The sequence below is a fragment of the Gymnodraco acuticeps genome, unplaced genomic scaffold, assembly GCF_902827175.1.
Source record: "Gymnodraco acuticeps unplaced genomic scaffold, fGymAcu1.1, whole genome shotgun sequence".
NCBI classification, from domain to species: Eukaryota; Metazoa; Chordata; class Actinopteri; order Perciformes; family Bathydraconidae; genus Gymnodraco; species Gymnodraco acuticeps.
Genome location: NW_022990636.1, coordinates 52501 through 66892, shown reverse-complemented (window position 1 = coordinate 66892; position 14392 = coordinate 52501). Strand labels below are relative to the sequence as shown.

The following is a 14392-nucleotide window of genomic DNA, read 5'->3' as shown; positions in this document are numbered from 1 at the left end:
CATTAGCCTCCTTTAGCTTAGCGGTGGTGACGTGAAGTCATGTGACCGTGCTGTAGTTCCTCTATAGCCCAACATTAGCCACCTTTAGCTTAGCGGTGGTGACGTGAAGTCATGTGACCGTGCTGTAGTTCCTTTATAGCCCACCATTAGCTTTTTACTTCAGAAATCATAGTGGTGTTAATATGTGGAGATTATCCTGCTGAACTAAAAGTGTAAGTATCATAAACGTTTGTTTGATTATTTTCTGACATAATCCAAAATGAGGAATCCCATTGGTCCAGGGAGATGCTGCCTTCAGGGACAAACACAGACACACCACGTCCCTGCTTCACTCCATGCAGTCTTCATATAAACAGGAATATTAGTGATGTATTCATTTAAAAACAGCTTAGTAAGAATACTGCCTTTATTGGCCAGAAACTGGAGTATTTATTGTATGTAAAAGTGGTCAGTAACTATAAGAAATTAATAGGTTTGGGGCACTTCCTGTCCTCCAATATAATTTAATTCACCTCAGTCTGTTATTTTCGTGTTTCACAATAAAAGAGAAGTAAAAAGATCCGCTCCTGATGGGCGTTAGAACCAAGCCCCCAAGAAGTGCTCCGGACTCTGAGGGAAATAGTCCTAGTGGCCAAACGGCGGCACTACAATTTCTTTATCAGTGCGTGACGTCACTGGGCCAGAAAGACTTTCTATCTTGATTAACATTGGGAAAGAAACTAAATAAACTACCCAGTGTGAACTATTTATAGCCCTTATTAGAATCATTAGGTCCTTAAAGTTGTAAAATGCACTAAAAGCCCAATCTAGATTTATTTTCTCTCTCCATTCATTCTAGTGAGCCGAGAGTGGGCGCTCGGGGGGCAGAGCTTAATGACCCGAGCCCCGCCTCCAACGCTGTATCCAGTTGTTATTAAAAGTCCATGGTTAGAAGCAGGAGTTGGGGTCAGAGGTCGTGGCTCTGGACGGACGGACCCTGGAGACGCTTCCTGCTCTCTGGCGGCTGAACTCCCGGCAGGAAGTGGCTTCAGAGGGAACGCCCCAGGATGCCGGACGCCACTTCTTCAGGGTGTAGGGAGTCTTCACACGGCGCTTTATCTTCAGACTGCTATCTGTCAGAGAAACAGAAAGCTTTTCTTAGAGAACTCAATCCATACATTTTTACACGTGAAGCTTTTCCATTGACGTTCATAAAAAGCATCAGATCTATAACCTCAAAGTAAATCCTGGATTTAAAAGCAGTGCCGATCGGGACTCAATGACTTTTCTTCCTTCGATGAGTACAGCTCGCTGAGGCCGCAGTGAACATGTTGTTCTTTGGGCTAAACACCAACTAATATGTAAACAAGCTGAATGTTTATACAGACAATATAAGTTGATGTCTTTTGAATGTTTACTGACCTGAGAGGAGGCCGCTGGAGGACAGGTTCAGGGACCAGGGTCTCTCTCGTAGACCTGCAGGTTCTAGAGCTGGAGATTCTGTGCTCTCCAGATCCTCTAAAGACCCGAAAGCTGCAGGTTTTGGATCTCCTGGGGCTGGATCCAGGTTCTGGGCAGCTGAGGGTCCGGCTCTGGAGGAAGAGGTTGCTCCTGGAGGTTTTGCTGAGCCAGGATCTGGATCTCTGCAGACCGGCACAAGAACTGGTGCTATACAAAGGGATCTTATGACACAGGGGCCCAGTTCGGAGTCCAGATGGGGTTCAGTTTTAGAGGACTGACTCTCTAGATGGGGTTCAGGCTTAGAGGACTGACTCTCCAGATGGGGTTCAGGTTTAGAGGACTGACTCTCTAGATGTCGTTCAGGTTTAGAGGACTGACTCTCCAGAGGAGGTTCAGGTTTAGAGGACTGACTCTCTAGATGTGGTTCAGGTTTAGAGGACTGACTCTCCAGAGGAGGTTCAGGTTTAGAGGAGGACTGACTCTCTAGATGTGGTTCAGGTTTAGAGGAGGACTGACTCTCTAGATGTGGTTCAGGTTTAGAGGAGGACTGACTCTCTAGATGTGGTTCAGGTTTAGAGGAGGACTGACTCTCCAGATGGGGTTCAGGTTTAGAGGAGGACTGACTCTCCAGAGGAGGTTCAGGTTTAGAGGAGGACTGACTCTCTAGATGTGATTCAGGTTTAAAGGAGGACTGACTCTCTAGATGGGGTTCAGGTTTAGAGGAGGACTGACTATCCAGATGGGGTTCAGGTTTAGAGGAGGACTGGCTCTCCGGATGTGGTTCAGGTTTAGAGGAGGACTGACTCTCCAGATGGGGTTCAGGTTTAGAGGAGGACTGACTCTCCAGATGAGGTTTAAAGGAGGACTGACTCTCCGGATGTGGTTCAGGTTTAGAGGAGGACTGGCTCTCCGGATGTGGTTCAGGTTTAGAGGAGGACTGACTCTCCAGATGGGGTTCAGGTTTAGAGGAGGACTGACTCTCCAGATGAGGTTTAAAGGAGGACTGACTCTCCGGATGTGGTTCAGGTTTAGAGGAGGACTGGCTCTCCGGATGTGGTTCAGGTTTAGAGTAGGACTGACTCTCCAGATGGGGTTCAGATTTAGAGGAGGACTGACTCTCCAGATGGGGTTCAGGTTTAGAGGAGGACTGACTCTCCAGATGGGGTTCAGGTCTAAGACCCTGAGGCTGGATCCTGTTGTTGTTGTTGTTGTTGTTGACGTTAGATCTGGTCTCTGAGGCCTGATGCAGGTCTGGGTCCCTCCTCAGCAGGGGGGCGTGTTCATCAAGACTCGGGTTCAGCAGGTTGGTCCGGTTCTCCTCGTCCTCCATCAGCATCAGAGAGTTTACCACCAGGACGGGAACCCCTGCACTATAACCGTGGGTGACGCTGGTCTTTGTCACCGTGGTTACCTGGTGGGGCTCTGTAGCCGTGGCGACCGTTACCGTGTTCATCTTAGCGATGCCGGTCTCCACCTGAAACACAGAAGTTTACCTGAGGTTCAGGATCAGGACTCACCTCAGAGACTCACTTGAGGATCAGGATCAGGACTGTAACATCACTCTGTAAATAACTCATATACTTCTGTAATTCGAATTGTGTATTTCTTTATTTTAATATTACGTGCCTTTATTTACTCATGTTTGACTTTTGTCTCTGGCTGCAGCCACACGAGGACGATAACGGTGGTATCTGCTACAGTTCTCTATCAGATAGACGGTTCGGCCACACGAGGCCGACACGGAAACGCAGAAAACGATAACGATAACGGGTCCCAAGGTGATCTGCAAACGAAATGCTCTGAGGGGGCAAACGGCTCTGTGTCTACGCCTATACGATCATTTCCTGATAACGATGACGCAATAGCCCCGCCTCTCCCACCTCTCCTGCTCAGAGATCAGCTGCTGGGCTGTCAGAAGAGGGGGAGGAAAAGAGAGGCTTCGTTTTTTATTCTTATATTATTATATAGAGCTGTTATCAATTTGTTTTGAAGCTCAATAAATAAACCTTTGACCGGCACCTTTCTAATTTTGTCCGGAAGATTTCAACTTTAACGGACATGTTGACCGGAAACTCTGCCGCACGGTCCCGTTCCTTGGAAGAGGCGGAGAGGTGGGTGTTTGTCATCTGCTGGTGGAGTACCGGAGAGAATTACAGCGAGGGAGGGATTGCATTGAATTACAGCTGTGGGAGCAAACGCTTGCCTCGGGGAGGGAGAAAAAGAGTCAGAGCGGAGAATAAACAGAAGGGCAACCATGGCAACCATGCGCGGGAAGTCTTCTTCGCTGCTTTTGTGGTAGACTACAGCGCCACTTACAGGCCTGGCATATGTACTACAGCGTCTCCAGCGCTTTCGAGCGGTCACGTTTCTGGTGCCTGTTGCTTGTGGACGGAAGACTTTTTTAATAACGATTGTGGTCCGTTATCGTCCTCGTGTGGCAAGCACCTCTATCCGTTGCTGAGAAGATGTGAATGTCCCGTCTGTGGGTTAGGGGCATTCTGACTGGGATTCTGAATCAATAAAGGTGGATCAGTTCCACCTGAAGGCCTGTCCGATAACAACATGAGGGTCATAAGGGTCAGAGAGAGGGACTCCTCAAGGATAAAGAAAGGACCAGGAGCTGTAAACCCTCAAACCAGGAACTCCCAAGGACCCCCCTTCGTCCAGTCTTCGGTGGGAGATAAAGCCTTTGAATCTTTCAATCTAGTAGACGGAAAGACCGCCTCTAAAACCAGCGACGGATCAGACCCCACCCTCACAGGTTTCTACCCCTCCCACAGACCATGTAAGATGACCGGGTCCCCCCCTGCTGTACCTGTCTGAGGTTGGACCGGGTCCCCCCTGCTGTACTTGGAACGGGTCCCCCCTGCTGTACCTGTACCTGTCTGAAGTTGGAATGGGTCCCCCCTGCTGTACCTGTCTGTGGTTGGAACGGGTCCCCCCTGCTGTACCTGTACCTGTCTGAAGTTGGAACGGGTCCCCCCTGCTGTACCTGTCTGTGGTTGGAACGGGTCCCCCCTGCTGTACCTGTACCTGTCTGAGGTTGGACCGGGTCCCCCCTGCTGTACCTGTTTGAGGTTGGACCGGGTCCCCCCTGCTGTATCTGTTTGAGGTTGGACCGGGTCCCCCCTGCTGTACCTGTTTGAGGTTGAACCGGGTCCCCCCTGCTGTACCTGTCTGAGGTTGGACCGGGTCCCCCCTGCTGTACCTGTGTGAGGTTGGACCGGGGTCCCCCCTGCTGTACCTGTGTGAGGTTGGACCGGGTCCCCCCTGCTGTACCTGTCTGAGGTTGGACCGGGTCCCCCCTGCTGTACCTGTGTGAGGTTGGACCGGGTCCCCCCTGCTGTACCTGTCTGAGGTTGGACTGGGTCCCCCCTCTGCTGTACCTGTTTGAGGTTGGACCGGTGCCTCCCCAGCTTCAGGCGGCAGGACGCTGGGTCTGGGTTCTGCAGGTGGAGGCTGGTGGGTCTCTGGGGCAGGTTCTGCTGTTTGGGGAGGGGGTGCAAGGAGGAGGATCCAGCAGCTCCCAGTTCCCCCTGAAGAGCCAGACTCTGCAGGACTTGATAGTTCAGCAGCTCGGCAGGATGGTGGTCCTCCATCACCCTCGCATCAAAACTCAGGTTCAGGTTCTGATCCACCTGTAGAGACGGGAGGTTAGTGTGGTGTGGCACGGGGGGAGGACAGAGGATCACCTGTTCAGAGGGGGAGGACAGAGAACAGAGGACAGACGATAGAGGACAGAGGATCACCTGTTCAGGGTCCAGCTTGCTGGTGTCCAGGTCTTCTTGTGTGCGCTGCAGGCAGACTCTGGGCACAGCACCACCTGGAGGACATGGACAGCAGGAGGACAGCAGGGGGACAGCAGGGACAGCAGGAGGACAGCAGGGGGACAGCAGGAGGACAGCAGGGGGACAGCAGGAGGACAGCAAGAGGACAGCAGGGGGACAGCAGGGGGACAGCAAGAGGACAGCAAGGGGACAGCAGGGACAGCAGGGGGACAGCAAGAGGACAGCAGGGGGACAGCAAGAGGACAGCAGGGGGACAGCAAGAGGACAGCAGGGGGACAGCAAGAGGACAGCAGGAGGACAGCAGGGGGACAGCAAGAGGACAGCAGGAGGACAGCAGGGGGACAGCAAGAGGACAGCAGGAGGACAGCAGGGGGACGTACAGGTCAGAACAGGGTGACTTTATCTTCAGTGTTTTAATTAGATAACAACATGAAATACATCAGTATATATAATAATAATAATAATACATTTATTTTGGGGGGCGCCTTTCATAACACCCAAGGAGACCTTACAGCAGGCCTATTCAAATGGCGGCCCGCGGGCCAGATGCGGCCCAGAACCAACTCCTGAGTGGCCCAGCCTCCCGTGGCCAAATTCCTACACTAGTACAGACCATGAACGCAACACTCCGTGTTGCATAGAAACCACCAAACCACAACGCAACACGTTTTTTGAAAGTGCATCTAGTGGTGCTAGTAACGGTGGACCTATGATGGCAACTCCAAAACATGTCCCTCTCAACTCTGAAGCGTAAACAGAGACAAAACGGTCATTCATCTTGTGGAGCAGATGCGCGCATTCCAAGTCAAGCTGGACCTTTTCACGACCGACTTGAGTACGGGTCGGATGCTGCATTTTCCGACGCTCCTCAAACACATCACATCCCCGGCACAAATCACGGATGTGATGACAGATTTCATTGCGAGGTTGAAAGAGAACTTTTGCCTGTCGATTGGATGGACTTGCTCTGCCCACAGAGGTGATGGGCTTTGCCAGAGACCCCTTCACTGTTGCAATAGAGGGGGACGTATCCACCAGAGCAAAGGAAGTGGTCCCCTCCACCGACGAGGGGACATTTACCCTGGAACTTATGCATTCCTCCGTAACCATGGCACAAGAGCAGCGCGAAGTTTTGGAGTGATGTCAAAAAACAGCAGTTCCCTAACGTTCAGAAAGTAGCGATCTGTGTGCTCAGTATGTTTGGATCAACATTCAAATGTGAATCAAGCTTTTCACACATGAACTCAATCAAAAGTAGCACTCGCTGCTCCCTGACTGACGGCACTCTTCAATGTCTTAGGATTGCATTGACATCATATGAGCCAAAAATCACTGCTGATCGTAAATGTCAACACACAGAACATGTTTAAATATTTAGGAGTAAAGACAGAATTATTCTGTAAATGACACATTTTAAACCAAAACATATTACTGCGATGAAAAACATGCAATTTGTATTCATTGTTCATCTAACAAAGGTACGTCAAAAAGTGCATAAAAACACAACAAATTTGTATTAATTCTTTTAAATGCACTTTGTAATGTGTCTGGGTCAAATGTGATCAAAACAATGTGATTTTTGTTTTTACATGAAAAGTGAAAAAACAGTAGGCCTATTGCTAGAGTTCTACCTCTTTGTGTTACATTGGAGCTCTTTAGCTGTTTGTTAATGCACTTTTTGATGTGCATGTGTCATATGTATCCAATTTTATTTTGTAAGTGAGGACATTTATTAAGACTTGTATGCACTTTGTGATGTGCCCGGTTAAAGAAAAAATAACCTGAATATTTGACTTCTAATAAGAATAATTCTGTCTTTACTCCTAAATATTTAAACATTTTCTGTGTGTTGACATTTACGATCAGCCCTGCTCCTTATCTTCCGTAAGGAATGTGATAATGCAGTCGTATGTTGATACTATAAGTTTTATGGCTTGACCTAGCGGACATAGGGGGGTTTTGCGAGTGTGAGAACGCTGGCTTTCTAAGCTCCACAGATGTGAGAGACATCTCCTGTGTCTGCAGATGTTTACGCCCATCCCCAATATGTGGATTTGACTCTCTGTAAACTAGTTAAAAGGTCTACCAAGATGCGAGGCTGATCAGAATTGACATGGCAACCCACCCGTGCAGTCAGAACCTCTTGCTGCTGTGACTTGTGATGTGAATTCTCCGGCCGTTGACTTGTAATAAACATCATTGTTTGACATCAAAGCTCCAACTCTCCTCGTGTCTCTCTGAGTCCTGACTCTCCATTGCTGCAGAAGTTTCCCTTACAGTCATTAACCGCTTTTCACAGGCCGCTGAATGTCTGGCCCAGCTGAATTTTGTAGTTATAAAATCTGGCCCAACTGAATGTGTAATTGAATAGCCCTGCCTTACAGGGTTACAGATTTACAATTTACATTTACAATTATAAACAATATAATACAATATAAACCTATATAGCATGGAGAAATCCCATTGGCTTGTTGTGGGGGGACAAGGTAGGTGTGTGTGTGTGTGTGTGTGTGTGTGTGTGTGTGTGTGTGTGTGTGTGTGTGTGTGTGTGTGTGTGTGTGTGTGTGTGTGTGTGTTCACCGGTGTGTGTGATGGAGTTTCTTCCGGATGCCTCTGCTCCACTCGTGGTTGTTTTGACGACAGATGATGCAAAGTCGTCTCCATGGAGATTTTTAACCACGCCCAGATCCTGGGAGGAGGCGGGACCAACGGGAGGAGGACCAATCCTGAGGAACCAGAACACTGAATACACTGCACTGTGTGTGTGGGTGTGTACCTGTGGCTGTGCAGCAGTGTGTGTGTGTGTACCTGTGGTTGTGCAGCTGTGTGTGTGTGTGTGTGTGTGTGTGTACACATGTGGTTGTGCAGCAATGTGTGTGTGTGTACCTGTGGTTGTGCAGCTGTGTGTGTGTGTACACATGTGGTTGTGCAGCAGTGTGTGTGTACCTGTGGCTGTGCAGCAGTGTGTGTGTGTGTGTACCTGTGGCTGTGCAGCTGTGTGTGTGTACCTGTGGCTGTGCAGCAGTGTGTGTGTGTACCTGTGGTTGTGCAGCTGTGTGTGTGTGTGTGTGTGTGTACACATGTGGTTGTGCAGCAGTGTGTGTGTGTGTACCTGTGGTTGTGCAGCTGTGTGTGTGTGTACACATGTGGTTGTGCAGCAGTGTGTGTGTGTGTGTGTGTGTGTGTGTGTGTGTGTGTGTGTGTGTACCTGTGGCTGTGCAGCAGTGTGTGTGTGTGTATGTGTGTGTGTGTGTACCTGTGGCTGTGCAGTGTGAGGTCACACAGTCTCTCCTCTGCACACTGAGCAGTGAGTCGAGCCTCAGCGTCTGGATCCCAGCAGTCCTCCATCGTCTCCATCAGGGAGGACAGCGCCTGAACACACAGGGCTACTATCAGTACTACTATCACTACACACACACACACACACACACAGGGTTACTATCAGTACTACACACACACAATACTACACACACACAGGGCTACTATCAGGACTTCTATCAGTACTACACACACACAATACTACACACACACAGGGCTACTATCAGTACTACACACACACAATACTACACACACACAGGGCTACTATCAGGACTTCTATCAGTACTACACACACACAATACTACACACACACAGGGCTACTATCAGGACTTCTATCAGTACTACACACACACAGGGCTACTATCAGTACTACTATCAGTACTACACACACACAATACTACACACACACAGGGCTACTATCAGTACTACTATCACTACACACACACAATACTACACACACACACACACACACACAGGGTTACTATCAGTACTACACACACACAATACTACACACACACAGGGCTACTATCAGGACTTCTATCAGTACTACACACACACAATACTACACACACACAGGGCTACTATCAGTACTACTATCAGTACTACACACACACAATACTACACACACACAGGGCTACTATCAGTACTACTATCAGTACTACACACACACAATACTACACACACACAGGGCTACTATCAGTACTACTATCAGTACTACACACACACACACAATACTACACACACACAATACTACACACACACAGGGCTACTATCAGTACTACTATCAGTACTACACGCACACACAATACTACACACACAAACAATACTACACACACACACACAGGGTTACTACAGGTACTACTATCAGTACTACACACACACAGTATATCTACAGTACTAGAACATGAGTACTGCAGTAGTACTGCATAGAGATCCTCAGACCCTCACCGGGCTGCTGCTCCTCCAGCTCTCAGGGAATCTGGGTCTGAACTTGTTTCTGTTGACGAGGATCTGCATCTCCTGGAAGCTCGGATGGTTCCCGAGCTCCGCCTGGAACGCCAGCTGGTGCTCAGGTACTGCTTCACCTGGACAGGTACACATACTGCAGTGTGAGTACTGCTTCACCTGGACAGGTACACATACTGCAGTGTGAGTACTGCTTCACCTGGACAGGTACAAATACTGCAGTGTGAGTACTGCTTCACCTGGACAGGTACAAATACTGCAGTGTGAGTACTGCTTCACCTGGACAGGTACAAATACTGCAGTGTGAGTACTGCTTCACCTGGACAGGTACAAATACTGCAGTGTGAGTACTGCTTCACCTGGACAGGTACACATACTGCAGTGTGAGTACTGCTTCACCTGGACAGGTACACATACTGCAGTGTGAGTACTGCTTCACCTGGACAGGTACACATACTGCAGTGTGAGTACTGCTTCACCTGGACAGGTACACATACTGCAGTGTGAGTACTGCTTCACCTGGACAGGTACACATACTGCAGTGTGAGTACTGCTTCACCTGGACAGGTACACATACTGCAGTGTGAGTACTGCTTCACCTGGACAGGTACACATACTGCAGTGTGAGTACTGCTTCACCTGGACAGGTACACATACTGCAGTGTGAGTACTGCTTCACCTGGACAGGTACACATACTGCAGTGTGAGTACTGCTTCACCTGGACAGGTACACATACTGCAGTGTGAGTACTGCTTCACCTGGACAGGTACACATACTGCAGTGTGAGTACTGCTTCACCTGGACAGGTACACATACTGCAGTGTGAGTACTGCTTCACCTGGACAGGTACACATACTGCAGTGTGAGTACTGCTTCACCTGGACAGGTACACATACTGCAGTGTGAGTACTGCTTCACCTGGACAGGTACACATACTGCAGTGTGAGTACTGCTTCACCTGGACAGGTACACATACTGCAGTGTGAGTACTGCTTCACCTGGACAGGTACACATACTGCAGTGTGAGTACTGCTTCACCTGGACAGGTACACATACTGCAGTGTGAGTACTGCTTCACCTGGACAGGTACAAATACTGCAGTGTGAGTACTGCTTCACCTGGACAGGTACACATACTGCAGTGTGAGTACTGCTTCACCTGGACAGGTACACATACTGCAGTGTGAGTACTGCTTCACCTGGACAGGTACACATACTGCAGTGTGAGTACTGCTTCACCTGGACAGGTACACATACTGCAGTGTGAGTACTGCTTCACCTGGACAGGTACACATACTGCAATGTGAGTACTGCTTCACCTGGACAGGTACAAATACTGCAGTGTGAGTACTGCTTCACCTGGACAGGTACACATACTGCAGTGTGAGTACTGCTTCACCTGGACAGGTACACATACTGCAGTGTGAGTACTGCTTCACCTGGACAGGTACAAATACTGCAGTGTGAGTACTGCTTCACCTGGACAGGTACACATACTGCAGTGTGAGTACTGCTTCACCTGGACAGGTACAAATACTGCAGTGTGAGTACTGCTTCACCTGGACAGGTACAAATACTGCAGTGTGAGTACTGCTTCACCTGGACAGGTACAAATACTGCAGTGTGAGTACTGCTTCACCTGGACAGGTACACATACTGCAGTGTGAGTACTGCTTCACCTGGACAGGTACACATACTGCAGTGTGAGTACTGCTTCACCTGGACAGGTACACATACTGCAGTGTGAGTACTGCTTCACCTGGACAGGTACACATACTGCAATGTGAGTACTGCTTCACCTGGACAGGTACACATACTGCAATGTGAGTACTGCTTCACCTGGACAGGTACACATACTGCAGTGTGAGTACTGCTTCACCTGGACAGGTACACATACTGCAGTGTGAGTACTGCTTCACCTGGACAGGTACACATACTGCAGTGTGCGTACTGCTTCACCTGGACAGGTACACATACTGCAGTGTGAGTACTGCTTCACCTGGACAGGTACACATACTGCAGTGTGAGTACTGCTTCACCTGGACAGGTACACATACTGCAGTGTGAGTACTGCTTCACCTGGACAGGTACAAATACTGCAGTGTGAGTACTGCTTCACCTGGACAGGTACACATACTGCAATGTGAGTACTGGTTCACCTGGACAGGTACAAATACTGCAGTGTGAGTACTGCTTCACCTGGACAGGTACACATACTGCAGTGTGAGTACTGCTTCACCTGGACAGGTACACATACTGCAGTGTGAGTACTGCTTCACCTGGACAGGTACAAATACTGCAGTGTGAGTACTGCTTCACCTGGACAGGTACAAATACTGCAGTGTGAGTACTGCTTCACCTGGACAGGTACACATACTGCAATGTGAGTACTGCTTCACCTGGACAGGTACAAATACTGCAATGTGAGTACTGCTTCACCTGGACAGGTACACATACTGCAGTGTGAGTACTGCTTCACCTGGACAGGTACACATACTGCAATGTGAGTACTGCTTCACCTGGACAGGTACACATACTGCAGTGTGAGTACTGCTTCACCTGGACAGGTACACATACTGCAATGTGAGTACTGCTTCACCTGGACAGGTACACATACTGCAGTGTGAGTACTGCTTCACCTGGACAGGTACAAATACTGCAGTGTGAGTACTGCTTCACCTGGACAGGTACAAATACTGCAGTGTGAGTACTGCTTCACCTGGACAGGTACACATACTGCAGTGTGAGTACTGCTTCACCTGGACAGGTACACATACTGCAGTGTGGGTACTGCTTCACCTGGACAGGTACAAATACTAAAGTGTGAGTACTGCTTCACCTGGACAGGTACAAATACTGCAGTGTGAGTACTGCTTCACCTGGACAGGTACAAATACTGCAGTGTGAGTACTGCTTCACCTGGACAGGTACACATACTGCAGTGTGAGTACTGCTTCACCTGGACAGGTACAAATACTGCAGTGTGAGTACTAGGGATGTAACAATACCAAAAACTCACAGTACGACATTTATCGCGATATTGAAAAATAAAGAAGACTTTTTTTTTTGTTTATTATATAATAAATCTGATTTGTACACCATTTTATAGGATAGTAGTGTTTTAAAGTGTCAACAATATAATAATCAGACCCTGCAATAGAATAACTCAAGTTTCACTTTAGTTTTTCAAGTAACTCGACTCTAACTCTCTCACTCAGCGTCATTAGGTTATCTTTCAGGAATATGAGCAGTGGCGTTTTTATATGTACAAAAGTGGTGGGGCACAAACAACTTAGATGTCTATATATAAGCTTCTGCAGTGAGGTTCATGGCTGGTGAGGCTCTGACTCTTCAGGTTTACAAATATTATATTTTGACCTAAATCAAAATATAATATTATTTTCAAAAGCTTTTTTTGTCTGATGCTTCGATTAATTTTAAACAACAGAAAGATACCCTAAAAATGTAATTTTATCATTTAAATATTGAATTGTTCTCTCTTAGTAAGATCCCATTTTCAATAAAATTGCAGTCTTTCCTTGACTTGAAGATGAAGTCCATTTGCCTATCCTTCTGGACAAACATCTCTATTACTTTTTTGTAAAAGTCCTCCTTATCTTCTTGTAGTTTCAAAAGTCTATCATGACACTAATCGATAGATTTATGATTCGAAAATGATAAAAGTAGGGTAGACATGTGGATATTATCCGGCTGAACACAACGTGCGTTTATTTAACAGCTATGTTTCCCACAGATCTTATGGAGCTATTTTCTCAAATCCTATGGAGAAATCTCATTGCTTTTTTGTGGAGGGAATCCATGCGCAGCTTACTTCCTGGTTTTAGGATGCGTCACTGCAGCTCTCTCGTCTCCTCTTCACACACCACACTTTTCGCGGCACACGTACTTACAGCCAATCAGCTCTGAATGATGTGAGATGACGTATGGTGGGGATGGCGGCTCTATGCCCCTATGGTCATTATTTTTTGCCACACACATTAAATAGGAAAATACTCTGAGCATGCGCAGTGTAGTTTTTACAGTCACCGTTCACTTAGACAGTGAGAGGGAGGGGCAGGATCGGGTTTTGTCCCACATGGCTCTAAACAGCTCAATAGGCACACACTGTAGACACTAATTAGAAGAACACAGACTAAAACAGCAATGAGACGAATCAGATGATTAACACTAGAACCGCCAGAGGTCGCTGTATACCTAAAACCGCCAACGGGTAAAATGTACCCGCTATTGATTTTCAAGGTACAATGTTCTTTTATTTATCATACAGAACAGTGTGTTTTGATCGCACAGGGATGAGATTTATACCAATAGAATCTGTGGACTCTCAGCTTTTCATATGACATAGTTTGTGCAGATAACATGAAGTATAAAATATCGCTAAGAGTGCTGATTTAAACGCTTGGTGTTAGACTTGTGTTTTGTTTAGGTACAAATCTCTCTATCTATCTATAACTATCTATCGATCCATCTGTAATGTTCTGTTCTATGGACATATAATTGTCTACATAAACAGACGACGCGGACTACTTCTCTCATTCCGAGTGTCCATCTTTATTCAACTGGCACGTAACCTGCATGCATTACGTCCTCAACGTGAGCTCAGTCATCCAAGATCTTGTATTCTCCAATATGTTACACTATCTATCTGTCTGTCTATCTCTCTATCCATCTATCAATATATCTATCAATCTATCTATCTCTCTATCTATAAGGAACCGCAGTAGACAAAAGATGTTGCTATAGCAACACGTCATGTTTACGCTGCATTTTCTATGAGGTAAATATTACCCGCTGGCGGATATAGGTATAAATGGCTTTTTTTTTGGCGATTTTTTCAATCTGACTTCATATTGACAATT

At 47.4% G+C, this 14392-nt stretch overlaps 1 protein-coding gene across 4 annotated transcripts in view; it reads right to left on the bottom strand.

Annotated features, from left to right (window-relative positions):
* The window catches only part of LOC117554725 (bone morphogenetic protein receptor type-2-like), a 55732-nt gene continuing 41340 nt past the window's right edge, over positions 1-14392 (bottom strand). For 2 of the 4 annotated variants that reach the window (XM_034229212.1, XM_034229216.1), the window contains 7 exons: positions 9495-9631; positions 8485-8600; positions 7809-7954; positions 5190-5263; positions 4827-5078; positions 1402-2914; positions 3-1112 (listed from right to left, as the gene is read on the bottom strand). In XM_034229212.1, the coding sequence (XP_034085103.1) occupies positions 928-1112; positions 1402-2914; positions 4827-5078; positions 5190-5263; positions 7809-7954; positions 8485-8600; positions 9495-9631 (2423 nt within the window). In that variant the 3' untranslated portion in view covers positions 3-927. Of the gene's footprint in view, positions 1113-1401; positions 2915-4826; positions 5079-5189; positions 5264-7808; positions 7955-8484; positions 8601-9494; positions 9632-14392 lie in introns of all 4 variants that reach the window. The other 2 variants (XM_034229215.1, XM_034229214.1) reach the window with 2 other exon arrangements.